The following is a 19,090-nucleotide window of genomic DNA, read 5'->3' as shown; positions in this document are numbered from 1 at the left end:
ATTTCAGTTGATTTGAGTGCAGAGAGAAATGGCCTTTTCAAGTACTTATGCTGAGATTTGTGCTCTGTGGGGTAACTGCTGCCCCTGAGCTGCTGTGTGTGCTGCTCAGCCATGAGAGCTGGAAGGAGGGCAGGAGCAGTGTTGGCCATGTAACCTTTCCCCAGCAGTTTTCTGTGGAGTTCACTGTCAGCTTTAATTCAGGTACAGCCACCCAGAGGGAGACAGCTTGTTCCAGGCCTGCAAATAGAACTGTCGGGTGCTCTGTGCTTGGGAGCTTGCTCTGTCTATGGAGAAGTCCTCCTCCTAGGAGTCCTCATAGCACATGTGAACTTGATGAGAGCTCCTGGCAGGGCTCCCTGAGCTGCTGCTGCTGCACATGTTGTGCTCGATCTTGTCAATGCTGAGATCCCAAGAGTGCCAGCAGGATGCAGGAACAGAACTGCCCCCTCTGCCTGCCCAGTTTTACCCTACTGCAGATCTGCGTGGCGCAGTCCATGGCTGTTCTGTGATGAAACACTTCCTTGAGTTCTCTGCGGCTACATCTTGTATGGTAGCAAGGTACTGAGAGAGAATTCTTGCTGTGTGAGTGTGTCTTCTGGGAGGAACACAGCTGGTCCCAGTGCCTCATTGCCCAGCAGGGACTGGAAGCCCACAAAGTGATGTGCTGAGCAGATGCTATCAGAGGCTTTTGCAGAAGAGGCTGGTGTGATCTTTTCCCTAAAGGTGAGAAGCAGAGTTGCCCTACATCATTCAGCCTGAACAGCACAAGGACAGCAAGGGCTGTGCACTGCCCAACTTCTGGCTGAGAAAAAAGGTTGGGAATAAAGCTTGCTGTCCGTGTCATCATAGGTAGCACGAGGATGGGGGTCTCTGCATCTCTGCAGAGCATGGATGTGAGAGAGAAGTGTCTGGAGGTGAATAAACTGGGTTAGTGTTCCAAGGACAGAAAAGCAGGGAGTAGCTTGAGATGAGGGATGCAGGAGCCAGCAGAAGCGAGGATGTCTCACTTACTCCCCATTGCTGTTTTCCTATCAGCTTTCCCTGGAATTCATTTCTCCCTCTTAGGTGGGGAGGAGCTGCTTCCAGTTTTAAAACAGAGGAATGTGGAAACCGTTGAACACCCCAGGAACCAAACTGCAAGGGCAAAAACCAAACATTTAAAAAAAAAAACCCTCCTTGCTTCAATGTTGAGTTCATATGGGGGGGGGGGGAATTTTGGGAGGGGGGAAAATTTAAAAAGCAACAACACCCCCTGAGTGCTGAGAAGGACAACATCTGAGGAGCTGCAGGAAAACAAGCCATGAATGCAGGCAGTCAGCAGCTGTGCTCAGCTGATGTTCACAAGAAGGTTTCAGCTCGCTCTTATTAGAGACCTCAGCAAACCTTAAAGACAGAGAGAGCATTTAGAAATGCCCCTGAGGTTTTTGGTTACTCTGCAGTTGGCTTGGTAAACATGCCAATAAATACTGGAGAGAGGAGAGAAAAGCTTACAGAGGAACAGACACGGGTTTTCAGCTGCTCAGTCTGCTGCCTCCACCACTGTCGGTTGGTGCTGGGGAGGAGGAGGAGGATGGGGATGTCTGTATGGCATTAGGGCTGTGCTTGCTGCTGGGAAAAGGGACTTTGGAGGAGGTAGGGGCAGCACACACAGTCTGGAGCTGTCTGGGGGACCATCCTGCCTGGGGACAGCGAACTGATGGGACTCCTTCTGTTGCAGTGTGCTTGTGAGTATCTCTCTGCTCTGCTGGAAGATGGGCTCTGGAGTGATTGGGAGAATGGAACTGGGTGCATTTGGGGCCCCTCTTGGCCTTGTAGCTGGTTGTGTTTTGCTCTGGAGGCAGATAGCTGTGTTGGAATGCTTGGAGTTGGGTTTGTAGGTCCTCTCTTGGCTCACCTGAGTGCGAGGTCTGTGAGCTAGCAGAGGAACATCAGCACCAAAATAGCTGGAAAAGATTAATTGTTTTGTGTGCCCTAATTGCTGGGGCAATCTGACTACGTATATTTAATTAACAAAGGAGGAAGGCAAGTTTTCTCAGACCAGAGATTGATGGTCGCTGGCCAGTGGTTTAATACTATTGTGAATGCACCAAAGCACCTGAGGACAGAGGTGTGTAATTAACAACTCTTCAGGCCGTTAGAAGTGATGTGTGTTTATCTAATCAGGCACACGCTGCTTCTTCAGGGCTTTCCTGGAAGCAGTCATTAGAAGCTGCTGTGACGCACGCTGGCTTCCAGGTGCAGAGCTCACCTCTTGGGCATCGCTGCCAAACCCACGTGTGCCATCTGATTTATCCATCTGATTTATCTTACTTTGCTCTCCTGGCAATGTGGGAGGAGACCCCTCCATCCTGCTGGTGCCCACAGGCAACCAGCAGAGATGTGGTAGCTTAGTTAAGGCAGCTTAGTTAACATAAGCCAAGGGCTGAAATAAAAACGGTAAGATCTGTGCTCTTTAATGAGGGCAGGCAAGGCTGTGGGATAAGCAGCAGTGCTGTTTAGATGCTGGTGGGAAACCGAGGGACCCTCGTGCTCGATGAGTTTGCTGTTGCAGGAACTGCTTGCAGCTTGGTGGTTTCCGTTCTCAGGGCTCTGCACGAGGATGGCTTTCAACTCACATGCGCTCCTCACCCTCCTGCAGGACATCCCCCCCAAATTTGGGAGTTGTTGTCATGGGACCTCAAGTCCAATGGTTCTCTTTCTGCCTTGCTTGGCTTTGCTGATGTGGGGCATTGCCTGGCTCTCAGCTAAATAAAACCTTCAGCTTATATGAAATACAACATATCACATGTGCTTTCAAATTCTGTGACCTGTGAAGGCAAAGTTCCCATGTTCTTGATGCTAGACCCGTGAAAGTTTGCTCTTTTGCTTAGTTTTCTAGCCCTTGTGACTATAGAGAGGCTCTGAGCTGCGTCCCAGACACTTTCTTTAAGCTAAAAACAAAGATAAAACAACAATCCCACATGTTATGTTTTTGTTATCATTTTTCTCAATGCCAGACCCCTGGCTTCTCATGCTTGAGATGGGGGCAGCAACTCTGAAATTCCAGAGATGAGACCCATAGTCACGGTGTGGCCCTGCTGCTGGTTTGTGCAGCTCTGGCTGTTGCTGACTGTGCTGTGATAGCACTTTGAAAAAGATTCAAAACAACAGAGAGAAAACACATCTGAACCTCAAGGACAGAGTGCAGCTGCAGCATCCCATCTGTCTGACTTTGCAGCAATGGGAGCGGAGGGGCTGTCCTGCTCTGACACCTCCTGATGCAAAAGTGTGTTGTTTTGCAGGAGCCAGGCCCAAGAGAGTCCAAAGGAACAGCATGGACAGCTTAGACCTCCTGAAGTTCCCTTCTGAAAAGGTAAGCAAAGCAGCCTGCCTGGCCCTGGGGACTGAGTGTAGGTAGCAACCTGTGGTGGCTCGCTGAGGGAAGGACGCAATTGGTGTCATTGGAGTCAGTGGGATTAACCAAAGAGGGTTTCTAGAGAGCTTGAAGGAGAGACATTTAACTGAAAGCTGAAAAAGGCTATTCTGAACTTTAAGTCCTCTATCGAGGAGGATAAGGGGAGTGGTTTAGCCCCTTTAGTGGCTGGTGGCACATCTCAGTGTGTTTTTAACCCAGCAGAGTGCTTTGCTCAGTGTGGGGAGGAAGGAGAGGTCTGAAGTGGGAGCTGTGCCTTGCAGGAGGTGGAGGGTTTTGTTTCAAGAGGCTCTGAGGACTTCTGCTCCAGTGCACTGCTGGAAATGTCAGATCTGAGCAGAGCAGCACTCCATCTCTCCCCGGGGCAAAGGCTGCTTCTACAGACAGCTGCAGGCACTGAGCCTTCCCACCTATGGGGCTCATTTACATCCCTCAGAAAATCCTGTACAGAGTTGCTGGTCTGCCCAGGGGCAGCTGTTGGTTTGCTGTAGGGCTTCATCAAGCTCACCTTGGGGGAAGGGTCTGGGTGGGCCCTGTGCTGGGCCTTTGGGCTGGAGAGCATCACGGGGACAGCAGTGCCAGCAGGATGCTTGGCTGCATGTCCCAACCCAGTGCTTAGTTTTGCTGATGTTTAGTTTGCTGCTTTGCTGCTAATGCTGTAACAGCTGAGCCTCCTTCAAGGCAGAGGGGTGGGTGAGCTTCAGAGGTTCTGGTGGGAGCAAATAGGAGCTGTGGTTGGGGCACAGGACCCTGGAGTCCAGAGGGCAGCAGCGTGCCCTGCTATCACCAGCCCTGCTCCTAGTTTTGATCTTTGCTTTCAGCTCCCAGCTGTCAGTCTTTGTTTATTCTTCTTTCCACCAGACTAAAAATTCTTTATCACACACTGTCTTTCACCCCGAAGGTGCTTACATGCTGTAATTGAGTCATCCATCCTTTTGGCACGAAGGAAGCAGTTTGAAGCCTCTATCCACAGCAGCAAAGCAGCTTCTGTGCTGCCACTTAACTGCCTGCTTTTCAAGGTGTGGACACCAGCCAGGCTGCAGTCGGTCCTGCTGATAACATCTAAAGAATTGAAACTTATTCATTCTCACTATTCCTGTTTGTACTGTGAGGGTTGGAAAACTCCTGTGCAGGCATTGAAGAGAGCAAAGGAGGACAGCAGTGAGGGAGCAGGGGACTGCCTGTAGCCACCTGCTGCAGTTGTTGTGTCCCCCTGCACTGCTGTAACACGGGGCTTGGTGAAGGGGCTGGATGGGGCTCCTGCCTTTCCTGTTGAGCTGCTGGGGTAGGGTCAGCCCTCCTGGTGGAGGCACCTTTCAGCCATCGCTTCCTGTGTCTGTAAATAAGCCAGCCATGCCCTTACCCCCACATCCCTGCTTTTTGTTTCTTTTTGAGGGGATGCTCCTCCTCTCTCACCTCTCCCAGTGGAGGAGTTGACTATTGTGTGTTGTTTGGGTGATGCTTCCCTGCCACTCGTTAAAATCATCCTCTGTAACGATACACAAAACATATCAGCTCACGCAGCCTAAAAGCCACATTAACTTCTTTTTTTCTGTGCATCTGCTGTACTCTGAATCTTAGGGCAGCGGGTCTCGATGCAAACAATTTGTACAAGAACTATTTCTTGCTTTCCCAAGGACCAGAATGGGGACAGCCATCACGTGGGAGACCTGAAGATCTCGGGAAAAGAGTTCTTGTCTTTACCTGTGAGGTCGAAGAAATACCGAGAGCACCAACTGGGTTTGGAGAGGAGGCCCCAAGGGCCGTGCGCATCGCCCCTGGATAGCAGCCAAGTCCGAGTGCAAGTGCCACAGTCGGTAGGAAGAAGTGGTTTTCTCCTCTAGTGCTCATCTGGGAGCTCTTCTTAGGATATCATCGTTCCTTCCTCCTTTCCAAGCTCTGGGGAAGGGTAGTGGCGTGGCTGTTGGATGGGAAGCAGAGCCTACGTGCTCAGTGTGCAGAGCGTGCTTTAGTAAGTCGGTGATTGGGATGAGATGATGGCAAATCCTTGCCTAGGAGCTTCTCTCTGGAAGGAAATCAGATGAAGCATGCTTGCAAAAGGGCAGGAGTTGGCCATGATGTTGGTGACTTACGGGTTATGGGTGTTTGCGTTCCTTGGTTGGTGCTGAGCATCTCTGACTCAGGCTGTGCTTGGTTCCCCAAAGCTGATGGGCATCTGAGTCCTCTGGAAAGCTCTTACTGTGTCTTTTTTGATGTTTTTAGCCCAAACAACTGAGTTGTTTGTTGGGCTGCTGTGTTCTGGTTGAGTTGATGCTCATGCTGTGACACTGGCAAACATGATGCACTGGGGAGGTTTCCTGCAGCTGCGTTGGTTTTGTTCTCAGTTTTGAAGATGGGAATTGCACCCACAAACCATGGCACATTTCTAAGACCTGGGAGGAGGCTCAGAGATGTTCAGGCTCGGCGAGAAGCCCTGAATCCTCAGCTTGCTGCTGCTGGGGTGTGTTGTAACACACAACTTCCTGATAGCATGGATGCTCCTGCTTTAGTGGTGCATTACAGCCTCAGTGTATGCAGCTCTGTGATCACTCACTTGGATCCAGGTGGAATCAATCCAAGCCAGGAGACAGACACCTGTTTTTCCTTGGTGCTTAAGAAAAGAACACAATACAATATATTTATGTTAGGTAAGAAAGGGTCTGAGCTTCAGAGCTTGGGATGAAGCCTGCCTGTAGAGAGGGGATATTTGAACGTGGTTCCTTGCTCCCATACTGCAGGCTGCAGGTAGAACACGTCCTGATCTGCGCAGCCATGCACATCCCCTTCTGGCCACAGACAGTCCTGGTTTTCTGTTCCGTTGTCTGACCGCTGCAGACAGAATTTCTACAACAATTGTTTCTTTTAGACTTCTCTGAGCTGCTGTTTCATTCCCAATGGTGTCAGTGGAAATGGCCTAATAGGAAAAGCATTTCCTGCTGCTCACCGGTGCAAACATGATCGTTGGGAAGGAAAACAGAGCTCATCAGCCAGAAAGGAGACAGCAGCACGGGGGCATCCAAGGGAATACGAAGGCAGAAAAAAAAACAGCCCGCTTCTGCCAGAAATAGCCTTGTATTTTTAACTCGGACACTCAGCCAGAAAACAAACAAAAGCTGTGCTCCAGCAAGAGTAAGGCAAAGAGTGTTCCTGAAGTGTGTGTGAGCACACAGGGCTCAGTGTGTGGGAAGGGCCCCTGGGATGCTGCCAGCCACCAGTAAGTTGTCACTGTACGTGCAGGGGTTTGGTGAATGGTGAGGAGGCAGGGAAAGGCTCACTGAGGTGCCCAGGCTTTGTGGTGCCTTGACTCTACCTGCTCACTCTGGATTTGTGGGAGAGTTCATTTTAAGTTCAGCCCCTAAGCATTCCTGGTGCACCTGGTGGGTAAGCAGCAGAGAGAGTGAACTTGAGACAGGCAGAGCAGCAGGGAAACAGAGCATCTCCTTCCTCACAGACACTAAACATACCCATTTTGTCCCAGGAGAGAATAGATGATGCACTCAGCTGTGCACTTGGCTTGAGGAGAAGGGCAACTGTCTGTCTTATGTTTTGGAGAATGCCCGTCTTGGTAGCTAACAGACTGTAGCCTGTGTCCCATAATAAGTGTGATGTGTTAGATGGGGCTTGTTCTCAGAGGTAGCTGTACCAAAGGAAGGTGGAGGTGTGCATAACCTTTTTCCTAAAAGCTTTTGAAATACCTTTGGACATCCAGGAGCTCTGCATGGGGATGAGGGAGGGAAGAATGCTGCATCCATGCCTGTGCACAGCCCTGGAGACCAGACTGCAGGGCTGAGCCTGCTGCTGGAGGGCTTCACCTCACTTTGGGGGTTTGGGTTTTGGACTCACCAGCACCGTGTCTGTGCTATGTGTCCATCCCAGCCCTACAAAGGCTTTGATGTGCAGAGCCCTACTGGGACACAGCTTGTGCCTCAGACCCTGCCCTGCCACACACGCAGTGCCCTACACGAAGGGCTCTGCTGCCTGGGCAGTGGCTGTGCAGTGTGCTCTAGGTTACTTCAGGTGAATCCTGTCTGGTTTCTGTGCTCCCAGCTGACAGTGATGCCAGCCTGGCTTTGTAGTGAAGCCCAGACCTCCGAACCTTTCAAGTCAACATCTTGCATTTGGCTTTTGTCCCATTGCTCTGTTGGATGGGAGTGTGGGTGGGCTTTGTTGAAAAGCTCTGTTTCCATCTGTGCCTTTTTAAATGAAATGTAGCAAACCCCACCCAAGAGCAAAGAGAGGCCGGAGCCCAGCTCAGACCCTTTCTATTGCTCTCCCTCCCACAGAGCTGGCTTTGGTCAGGCTGTTCAGACCGCAGCCCCCTCCTATTCCTCATCTTGCGAATGCTCAAAGCAAAAAATCTTAAATCCATCAGTTAACAGCAAGTACTTCGTTAGCAGTGTGCCCCAATGGCTGATCTGGGTGAGTATGGGATGTCACCATACCTGCACTCGGAAGGCACGAGCTCAGAACAAACCTCCCAGGCCCTGAACAGGTCTCTCTATGTCTGTTCACCGTCTCCTCCCCACCTGGGGAGAGGCACTGCTGCTCCCCTGCCAACCCCAGGAGCTTACAGAGGCGTGATGGTGGCTGTAAAGTTGTTTGAGCTTTGGATGGCAGAGCTGCGGTGTTGTTATTAGCATCAGTGATGATGATGCTAATTACTGAACTGCTGGGAAACTCCCCATGGGAGGAGGCAGGGAAAAGTGGAAGGGGAGGTGAGGCACTGGGGATGGAGAGGAGCCTGGCCGTGCTGGCAGCACTGCCGGGCTCTGGGAACAGGGCTCAGTCTGTTGGCAAAGCTGTGGCGATGCTGGGATGGGTGGGAGAAGCCATGGCTCAGGCTCTGCGTAAGGTAGGATGTGGGTGGAGGCCCCTCTGTGGGCTCACAGCTTTCTGTTGGGGGTGGGAGGGTTTTGGGCACAGAGGGGCTTCATCACTGGGACATGATGCAAGGGTCCTGCTTGCCTGTCTGCATTGGGGCTGGTGTGGGATCTGGGATGCCCAGAGCTGTCAGTCACTGCAGGCTGTGGTGTGGGAGCAGCTGTGGGGTGAGCCACACGTGGTTGTGTTTTCCCCCTGTTGTAGCAGCAGTCTGTGTATCAGGGCTCGGTCCTTGTGCCTATAGCTGGGTGGCCAGGCCTGAGATTTTCTGTTGGGTTTTGCTGTGTTTAAAACAACATCAAAGCAGGGGGTTTTTGCACCATGTGAAGCTTGCAGACATCAAAGGCTCGGTCATAATGTAACCCTTTCCTCCTTGGGGGAGAAGGTCCTAATGCACAGGCTCCTAGAGGACTGGCAGCAACCGCATTTTGCAGAGGGTTGCCCCATGGGAGGGGACTTCTAATGCTTCAGAAGCATCAGGTGAGCACAGGTTGGTGTGGTTGTGTCCTTCACTCCCCTGTCTGAGAAAGCAACATCTCTGAGAAGGCAGGAGAGGGCCAGGGGAACAAAGATGCTCTGTATTCTCAAAAAAATCTGCCTGGGGATTTGTCCTACTGCTGGGCATGGCTTCTGAGGGCAGCACTGAGCTGAAGGCACTGGGATCTGTGGGACTGTGTGAGCCTGGCTTCAGGAGCTGCGCAGTGCTTACTGGGCTGCTGGGACAGAGGAAAGGACCACCCCTCACCCACTACCCTCCTTGGGGTGTCAGTGGTTCAGAAATGGTGCTGATCATCTGGACCTCAATCTCCCCAGTGGAGAGCATCAGTCTCAGGAGCCCTTCCTGGCTCCTAAACCACCCCAGGCCTTGTGGGGGCCATTTGTAGTTCATGATAGAGGAGCTGTGTGCAATGAGGACTTGCAGAGATGGGCTGATGTGTTTAGACACAGAACACACGCACAAGCATGCTGTATCTCCAAACATTTCCTGGGACAAATGTTTTTATAAGACCTGCTTTGTGCTTACAGTGGGAAGCAACCATAAAAGAAGGGAGAATGTTGTAGTTGACACCCCTGCAGGCAGGGTGCCAGAGTTCTTCCATGTTGTTGTGTCTCTCTCTGATGTCCTGGTGGGTCGATCCTCTGTGTGGCCCATGAGAGCTCAGTCCCTATGCTGTCCATTCAGAGCTTGATGTGAGTGCCCTGTGCTTGGCTGCTCTGTGGCTCTCTGCATCTTCCCTCTCTTTTGAGATGATGTAATGATCTGATTGATGTGTGAACTCCCTCCATGCCAACGCACGCCCTCCTTTATCTCCCAGCCTTTTGTTTAGCTGCGTGGTATAATTATGCCATTATGGCTGGTCGGACTTTCTGGTGTGAACATGCTCCAAGAAAGCTGGAGCTGGAGGGGTGGGTGGCTGCTGTGATGGGTAAGGCTGTTCCTGTGGCACTCCAAGACTGCTGTGCTGGAGTCAGTCCTGCTGGAGCCCACCAAGCTGTGTCACCATCAGGCTGTTCCTTCCTCTTTGCTTAGTGAGATGTCCAGCAGCACTTGGTGTGGGTGCAGACCTGGGAGATGTGTCTGCAGGGCTGGTGGACATTGAGAGAATTCCAGGATGCAGGCTGCTCTGAGAAGCAGCAGTAATTTGGTTGCAGCATCTTAAAACACGCATCCAACCCTTCTGACCACATGTCTGTCTGAGACTCTTTGTTAAGCACTGAGGCCCTTCTTTTTGGCTCCTTTTGTGGCATGGTTGCACACATGAGCCCAAAGTGCCTTCCTACATCAAGGGCTGCAGCAGGGACAGCAGAGCTGGAACCGTGTGTGTTTTCCAATGCAGAGTCCTGACGTGCTGCTCCTTGCTGGGACTTTATGCAGGGAAATGAGTGGGGAGGTAGAGAATCACTGCAGAGGAACTGCATGGGGCGGAGGGGGGAGGCAGCAGTGTTTTCTGGCATGCGCTGCCTCTGCTGCACTCGTTGCCTCAGTGGTAAATTATCAGCTTCTTCCTTAAATATTAACAGCTGCCAGGTAATGAATTCCCCCTCTCTGTTTTATAATGGCACTAAAATTGGGAATTGCCTTGCTTTTCTCTGTAATTATCCAATGAGACCACGTGAGCACGAGGGAGGCTGGGTAGGACTGGTAACTCTGCAGCCCTTTGCTGTGCCTGGGGAATGCAGCGGGGCTGGGCTGCTCCTTGGGGCAGGCAGTGCTGTGGGGTGCATGGCTGTAACGTTCTTCCTTACCTTGCTCTGCCTCCCGTGCAGAAGGGCAGGTTTGGGAGGTGGGTTTGTGGATTTGAAGCAAGCCTGTGCTTGTGAGCAGAGAGGAGAGCACACCCAAGTGCAGGAGGGCTGTGCAAGCCCTCAGCTGTGCAGAGGTCACACTGTGGACCCCAGGCCTGGATGCTTCTCAGTGTCTTGGCACAAGTGCTGGGGACTGAAAGAAGGCATATCTGAGCCCTTGTATCCCAGCTGTAGCTGGAGGGTGGCCTTGGAGCTGAAAACACTGGAAAAGAGACTCCAACCAGAGGAAAGTAACCTGAAATTGTTGTCCCAGGTCCCACCGCAGCCGTTTACTGGAGGTGAGGACAGGAGCTCTGCAGCCTGGCCATGCTGGAGCTGGCTGACCCAGCTCCTGAAACACATTTCTTTTTCCCCTGGCTCACCCTAACCGGGTTGTCAGTTACTGGCACTTTGAAGCTGTAATTGAGGTCTGCTTTGCTCCTTGTGCAGCCTTTTCTCCCAGCAAATTGTCAGCCCTCGAGTGGCACAGGGCAGGGAGAGGGACGATGAGCTGAGCATTTCCTAGAAACTGTCACTTTAAACAGAACAATACTGACAAAGAGGAACGAATTGCAGCTAGACACAGAGCCATAAAACTCGGAATGTTTGACTTCTCTCTGAATCTGGAACTCCTCTCTCATTCCTGGGGGCTGTGCTGTGCCCCGGGCACTCGGTGCGTCTGCGGTTTCACCTCCTTGCGTGCAATCTGCACATGCCAAAAGAGCTTAAAACGTCAGTCTGGGTTCTGTTTGGGTGTAAATCACTGTAACCCTGAGGTCACTGGGCAGCGACAGCGGATGACACAGAGACACCTCCAGTCAGGGGGGATTTGGTTTGCTTGTCATGCACAAATATTGTTGGTTGAGGCAGGTGGGAGTGCAAGAAGCAGTGAGGCTGTGGATGTGCTTTGCAGACTGCAAAGAGGAGAGCAGGGAGGTCTGGATGCTGCTCCCTGGGTCTCTGTGCCCCCACACAGAGCTGAGAGTGGCTGCTATGGGGTTTTGCCTGTGTGTGCCCCAATGTGAGCTGCCAGCTGGGCAGCCCCAGGAGCCCCAGTCTGGGGTTAATGTGGCAGTCACGAGGCTCCACTCACCTTCATCCATGTTTCCCATTAGCAGTGCTATTTTCAAACCTCCCCGAGGCAATTAACACCAATTAATCTAAAAAAGACCAAACAATGTGTGCTTTTTTTTCTTTTTCCAGCACACCTGGCTTCATCCCATTCCACGTGCAGCCCCAGAAGGCTGCAGTTTGCTCCTGGCAGGGAGTGAGCCTGGAGCAGGGCTCCACGTGCAATTGGAGGGGGGACCCCAAGGGTCCCCATGACCCTCACCTGCCCACCCCAGCTCATGGTATCTGTGCATCCTGCACTGGGCTGGGGGAGCAGGTCTCTGCAGCACTCCCTATGGATTTGCTTATTGGGATGTACTGCAAAGCCACAGAGCCACCCCAGGACTCACCCTGCCCGCAGTGGGGCTGGGATTTCATGTTCCGTGGGCTCCGTGCATGGTGAGAGCCCTTGATGTTGGAGGAGGCCTTCAGGCATTGCTGGATATGTGTAAATAATAATTAGGAGTCAGGCGTTTGCTGCGGCGAGGGGCGTTTGTAGGAGGTGAGGTGTGCACTGTGGGTGTGAGCACTGTTTGTTAACCTTGCTTCTGCCTTCCTGAGTCGGGAACGTGGGTTATATCATTTAAAGCAATGGAGTGTGTGTTGCTGCAATGAGCTCTGCTTGGCTTTGCTGCTTGGCTGTGTGGGGAAAGCTCTGCTGATCGCGTGTTGAGAACTCACTGCTCTCTGGCATCAGCCCGTGGCCCTGATGGCTTGGGGCAAGGAGCTTGGACTGCTCCTGGTGGGTAATTGATCCTCTGGAGTTGGCCATCCCCCTACCCAGCCTGAAGGGGCTGATCTGGAGTGACTGTGCTGCTGATTTGTGTCCTTGGGTTGTAGTTAAAAACGTGAGGGCTGAATCTGGGCCTCGGTGGTGATGGGAACCCAACCTGGTACTGTAAGAGCGGTCAAAACCTACAGGGAAAACTCACTGCCTTAACTGCAGAGCGTTGTTGTAGGACTGTCTGCATGCACCAGGGCTGTGTCCAGCAGAGGGAAGAAATGTAACCCCTGGGATTAATGAGGCCATGGCACGAAGTGGCTGCATCTGAGCATGCTGGCATGGTGAGCAGCAGAGGTGTTGGAGACACTGCCATGGGCACTGCGCTCCAAGGGAAGGCAGAGATGGGGCTGTGCTGAGCTGCTGCTCTCAAGGTGTGGGTTTGCACCATGCACAGCAGCAGGGCACGCTCCCAGCAGGTCAGCAGTTGAGGCATTAGGGAAGGAGGGAGTGTGGGTGAGCTATTTTGATTTTGTTTGAAACAATAAAGCCCGAGCTATTTGCAATCCTAACAACAGAACCAGCTTTTAGCACCGGCGTTTATAGGGATGAGTGGGCGAGTTGTTTAAAGGGAGAAAAAAAAAATCTTTGAAAACAGTCCAAGGAAGGGTGATAATTTCATACTGGAAGGGAAAAGCGTTGGGCACGTCTGTGTTTGCAGTGCTTGTGTATGGGGCTGCTGGGACCACAGAGGCCAGGGCACGCAGGGGGCTGCAGGGGGGGGTTCAGGTGGTGACTCTGCAGGTCAGGGATGCTCTGCTTGCTCTCCTTCACTGCATCCTGTGCCCAGGTGCAAAAAGTGCTCTTTGGTGTTCCGAGGGCTCAGCTGCTGGGTCAGCCCCATCTTCTGCATGTCACCCTCTGTGCCTGCTCCATGTGCTCTGATGGGGCTGTCTCCAACTTTGGCTCTTCAGATACAGGGCAGGGGCTCAGCTGTGGCTCACAACCCCACTTCTCTCTGCCCTAAAGCATCCCCTCAGCTCAGCATAGTGGTGCAGAGGCAACAGCCATGGTGCAGATGTGCAGCTCACAAGAGGGGTGGCAGTGCCTGTGCTGGTGTGCAGCAATGTCCTGCACAGAGCATGGCAGTGGCCCATTTCTCATCCCTGCCCCCTTCTTTCTTCATTTGCTGCAGCATTTCTTACAATTAAATCATGAACAGAGTGGTAGCTTAGTAGTGAGCTCTGCAGGCAGCAGCTTCACTTTAGACAGATTCCCAATCTTCTCTCTTCCACAGCCCATGGCACCAGACCCACACACTAATTGGTTTTTGCCTGCTCTGTCCTGAAGCCCAGACTGTGCAGGGTGATGGAAAACCTGTTTTTATTCAGGGTAATGACATTCCCCACTTCTGCAAAAAAAGGTGGGCAGGAGGGTCAGAGGGCAGCGTGGATGGAGAGCCGAGGGGCACTGCACTGTTTTGTTGCTGCTTCTCTTCCTGGTGACCCATCCCACAGTCCAAACCCACGTTTGTTTGCATTTCACAAATGTAAAACCTGTCCCCGGGCTGTTGCACGGTGTTCCCATCCCTTCTGTGCTTAGAATCTCATTACGACCACAACGTTCCCTCTGTTAACCAGGGCTGCGTTTAAATTCAGATTCAATTCGTGGCTGTGTATCTTCTGCAGCAGGGCCAAAAAAAATCGCATCCCTGACAGCACGTGGAGCAGGAGGGCTCTCGGGAGCCGACGCGGGTCCCTGGGTATTTCAGTGCTTTAAATCTGAGCCATCAGATCGTGCCTGCAGGCGCACGGTGCGTCCGCTGCCCGCGGAGCTGAGCGCTTTTGCAGATGTCGTTCGGCAAAATCGATCCCGATCTATTTTTAAGGCGAAGTGTGTGCGGCGGGTGGGAGGCGAGGAGGTGGAGGGAAAGCTAAATATTCACATAGCTCCGCGCTGCGTCGGAGAGCATCGGCGAACAGCGCCGGGATCGTGGCAGCGAGGTGAGGGCGAAGCGAGAGCGGGGATGCGGCTGCGGGGGGAGAACGGCACGGCGGTGGGGCTGGGGCTTCATGCCGGGGCTGGCGGTCCTCTGCTCTGTGTAAATCTGTGCTCCGGTGCTGAACGGAGCCGCTGGGGAGCGCACGGCAAAAAGAGCCGCCTGCGAGCGGAGTTGGGAGAGCGGCTGCCCAGGTCGGTGAGCGCAGCGCGGCTTTCTGCGGGCTCTGCTTTTTTGTTTCTGGAGCGTGGGGGGGATGCGTATAGAGAGACAGAAGGGGGGGGTTCCTCGGGTCGTGGCTTGGATAGAGCTTGTGGATGCTGGAAAAGTGAGCTGCTTTTAAAGTTGGCTGCTGGATTCATTTTGAACTTTGTGTTACCGATGTCCGTGCTACTCCCTGGGAAGCGGATGCAGCAACCCGAGAAGCAACTGGTGCCGTGTGGATGCCTTGCAGGAGCGGTGCTGGGGGAGCTCTTCGGGGTGGGTGGAGCGCTGCCCTGGGCGCAGGCTGTGCGAGTTTGACAGCTCTGAGCCAACGAGCAGCCAAGGCAGCAGCCAACTGATGGGACTGGAGCAGCCCCGCTGCTGTGCTGGGAGCAGAGGCGGAGGGTGCTTCACCTCTGCATCAAACTGAGGCATCCAACCTGGGTTTCCTCCTGCCTCCTCCTACTACCCCTCCTTTGTCTTCTGGATGCTCATCCCAGCACCCCTTCAGGTGCCCACCCTGCGCAGCTGGAGCAATGAGGTTGGACCTAATGCCAGGCTTTGGGGTGCACAGCAGCGCTGCTGTTGGCTCCTCCATGGGGTGCTGGGGTGATGGAGCAGGGGGCAGTGCTGTGTGTATTGCGTGAAGTGCTGCTGGTGCTGCTCCTGCTTGGTGATTTTGGGTCAGCTGCCTGAAAAGAGAGTGGGTAAGTGCTTGGGATGCATCTGGTTGGTAGGGGAGAGACAGATAGGAGATGACACACGGGCATGGATGTGTCGGGGCGAATATCTGCTGGGTCCAGAGCACAGTTTGTCTGGGAAGTGTCTGCAGTCAAAAGGTCAGCTCTGGGGATGGGGTGCAGGGTCCTGTCCCTTCTCTGCCACGTGGTGAATCCCTTCATCTCTGTGTTGTCTAATCACTAAAATGGGATGAGGAGGAACTGTTGCTGGACAGGTTGCTGAGGAAGCGCTCTCCAAGGAATGGCTGTGGGAGCAGCACTGAAACCTGCTGTGTTATTCCCTGGCCCTGCTGCATGGGGACACAGAGGAGAAGCCAGTCTGGCAGAGCAGTGGGGTTTGGCCCCTATGGCTGCTTTGTGCCCAGGGGACAGAGCTGGGCTGAGGCTGAGAGGTTCTATTTAGCACTGGTGAGCACGCAGCTATGCTTCACCAAGCAGTAATAACCTGCAGGTTGAGGAGCTCAGGGCAGCCCAGTGCTGGTACTGTTGCTCCCTGTGTTCCCAGCACTGCAGCTGTGTTTGACACATCCTGGATCCCACCTGGCAGGCTGAACAGCCTGTTGCTTGCACCAGCACACAGCATCCCTGCTGCCTTCTAGGGAGGGAGGTGTGTTTCAGGTAAGCAAGTGGGGCTGCCAGGCTGCTGGCTGCTCTGCTCTCTCGTAGAGAACAGGAGCAAAGCTGCAGTGCTGTGTACGTGGCCTTTCTGTGGGTAGGGGGCTGAGGCTTTGTATGGGGTGTGGGGTGAGCCATGGGGCTGGGGCCTGTGGCAACACTGTGGTGGTGGTTGTGCTGTTGTAGGACTGGTGCTCGGTGCTGTTCAGGGATGCCCAGGCTCTCAGGAAGCCACAGCTCGGCAGCAGACGGTGCACCCCAGGGCACAGCCCGTCCATCTGCCTGCACAGCTCCTTCCTCAGGGCTGGCAGCAGGCAGGGCTCTGTGCAGTGTCACACTGGGGCATTTTAATTAGAGAGGTGTGGGGCTCTGAGGGGGTGCCAGGCAGAGCATCCTTCCCTCTCTTGGGTGCGTTTGGAGCAAAGGTCCTGATATTGTAAATGGACCCCTGGTGGGATGTGCTATGGGGAACGTGGTCTCCCTGTGAGCTCTGTCTGTTGCGTCCCCTATGAGGTGGAACTCCTCCTTGGGTTGTGCCACTGCCCCCTCTGAGTCTGTGCCACCCCAGGGAGCTGTGGCATGAATGAGCAGGCTTCCTCTTCCACCTTCAAGTTTGGGTCATGTGAGCCAGCACGGCAGGGCTGTGGTAGAAGCTGCTCATCCTTGGCTGAAGCTCGTTCAGGTTGTGGTTACAGAGGCTGATGGTGCAGAGGGTTCGTCCGTGCTGCTGCTCCATTTGTGGGTCAGCACCTGGGAGGAGGTAAGAGGGGATTCTCCCTCCCCTCTCTGCTCCCACATTGCCAATGTTCCTCTCTGGCCCGCTGCTAATTTTGACGCTGCCCTAAATAGAAGCTGAGTGCATCTCATCTGCTTTGCTTAGCATACAGGAAAATTGTTTTCCTTCGTTTACTGACTCTGGCTCACAGCTTTAACCCTGTCAACACACAGCTCACCCCAGCACAGGGCTCCCTGGTAGCACTCCGCATGCCCAGGGAGCAGCCCTGTGCTGGGATGAGCACTGCACACCCTCACCAAAGGCCCTCTGCAGAGCTCTGCTGTGCAGCAGGGAGCACAGGAGCTGGGCTCGCCCTCCTGGCGCAGCACCCTGCCCATCTCCGGCATGGCACAGCAACTAGAGGCTGCTGTGAGTGCTAAATCTTCAGCAACACAACTTAAATATATCACTGTCTGGTGCGAGGTTCTTATATGGGGCTCTCATGCAAGAACCATTTTCCTGAACTGTAATTTTGTGGCATTTGCAGCCTGGTGATGGCTGGAGCAAGCAGGGTGCTATGGCACGTCGGAAGGAAGTGGGGGCTGTGATGTGCAGAGGTTACATTTAGCAGCTCAGGAAAGAGGGGTGCTCAGTGTGCCTGAGCCTGGCACATGGCAGCACCGCAGGGGGGCACCCCTTCCATTCCCCACCACTCTGTTCGTGGCCTCTTCTCAGAGGTTGGTTTTCTTTGGATCGTCCAGACCAATGGGTGGTGAGGAAAGGGGAAAAGGAGAGGCTGTTTCTGAGCTAGGAGCACAGAGTTTAAGAGGCAGTGACCCTGGGCAGGTGCAGCGCATGGAGAAGGACGGGCATAGCGTGGAGTCCAGCTCTGGGCAGGGCAGGGTGGAAGCATTGCCAAGGCCACGCGGTGAGAGGCGGTTGGGGAGTGCTGACTGTTTTATTGTCTTTGCAGAAGATCAACCGGACCCCTTCGGATGAGGAATGCTTCTTTGACCTGCTGAGCAAGTTCCAGAGCAACCGGATGGACGATCAGCGCTGCCCACTGGAGGAATGCCCGTCAGAGGCTGCAGAGGCAGCAGCCACACCAGTCCCAGCCCTGGAAGAACGGATACGTAAGCATGGAGGTGTTGATAAGTCGCCGTGGCTCCGGGTTGTGCTGCTCCCGTGGCGTGGCTGGCTGTGTGGTGTTGCTGTGCAATGGGCTGGGTGGGCTCTGGCAGGAGGGGAAGATGCTGCTGGGTGTTCTGAGCGTGAGCACAGTGGAAAAAGTTCTGGGTTTTGTACAGCTGTTGGATGCTGCGATGATAGGTGTTGCGTAAGGATGGAGAAGGGCAGCAGGATGGATAAACAAGAGGAAGCTCTGGGTGCGCAGGCAGCGAGCTTTGCTTGTAGGAAGAACACATAAATGGAGGAAACCATCTGACAAATAGGATGGGAAAGGCAGGCCAGGGCCGTGTTTGTGCTCTGGGTTTGTGTCTTTTTTATGACAGAGCGGTGAGGTGCTTTGATTAAAGCTAACAGGGTGTGCAGGTCCCTCTGTTGCTCACAGGGATGCAGGTCGCTCCCAGGTGAGCAGTTTCTTCTGTGCTAAAAATAAGGTGGAAGCAAACATCACTTTTTCAAGATGTGTTTCTGATGCAGAAGTGCATTTGGCTGGAACAGCTGTGTACCTTATGAGCATGAAGCTTTATTAAGAGCGTTCAAGTAGGCATACTTTCTGTTCATCCATCACTTGGTCTCTGAGCTTTTTGGACACGTTGCTTGAAGTTTCTTTGCGAGCTGAAGGGCGTCAGTGCTGCAGTTACTGTGCATTCCTACAACTCCAAGAGCTGGGGCCGTTGGAGCAGCAGTGTCAGGATCTTGGGACAACCTCAAGTGCTTTGTGCTCCTGGAGGCAATGCCTACCAGGCTGGATTTCTTACAGCTCCATTTGCTTGTCCCCATCCTAAGTGCAGTTCCTGTTCTGTGAGTGTTTTGCTGCCCAGCAGCTGCGGGGAGCCAGCAGAACTCATGCATTGTGTGCTGCCCTGGTTGGGGGCATTGCTCTGCTGTGTGGTTTAGCCAGGCCTTGACTTTGCACATTACCTGCCTGCAGTTACACCCTTGGGACCTCTGCAGTGCCCAATAAGGAACCACCCAGTAAGCAGTGCACAGGAACTGTACAGTCACTTGCAACTGCTGGTGTCTGCACCAGGGTGGAAATCAAAGTGGCAGCAGCATCCTCCCAAAATCTGTGCCTTACCCTACATGCTAGGCAATGCAGCAGATGCAGACTGCAGGTTTTTGGGAGGTGGCTGCCATGTACCTGCAGGTAGGGCTGTGCCCTACCTTTGGCATCCAGAAAGGGTGTGAGTGGTTGCACGACTGGGCCGTGGGCTTTGATCCC

At 53.4% G+C, this 19,090-nt stretch overlaps 1 protein-coding gene across 6 annotated transcripts in view; it reads left to right on the top strand.

The window, feature by feature from the left end:
- Positions 1-19,090, top strand: part of GPSM1 (G protein signaling modulator 1) — a 50,544-nt gene that overhangs the window by 28,654 nt on the left and 2,800 nt on the right. For 5 of the 6 annotated variants that reach the window (XR_007380608.1, XM_048965734.1, XM_048965732.1 and 2 more), the window contains 3 exons: positions 3,282-3,352; positions 5,050-5,229; positions 17,657-17,828. Coding sequence is in view for 5 of the 6 variants with exons in the window: in XM_048965734.1 (XP_048821691.1) it covers positions 3,282-3,352; positions 5,050-5,229; positions 17,657-17,828 (423 nt within the window). In the remaining variant the exon portion in view is untranslated. The remainder of the gene's footprint in view (positions 1-3,281; positions 3,353-5,049; positions 5,230-17,656; positions 17,829-19,090) is intronic. The other variant, XM_048965733.1, reaches the window with a different exon arrangement.

This window comes from Lagopus muta, chromosome 19 (genome assembly GCF_023343835.1).
Source record: "Lagopus muta isolate bLagMut1 chromosome 19, bLagMut1 primary, whole genome shotgun sequence".
NCBI classification, from domain to species: domain Eukaryota; kingdom Metazoa; phylum Chordata; class Aves; order Galliformes; family Phasianidae; genus Lagopus; species Lagopus muta.
Note: the sequence above shows the minus strand (reverse complement) of the source record. Positions and strands in the feature narration are given on the sequence as shown.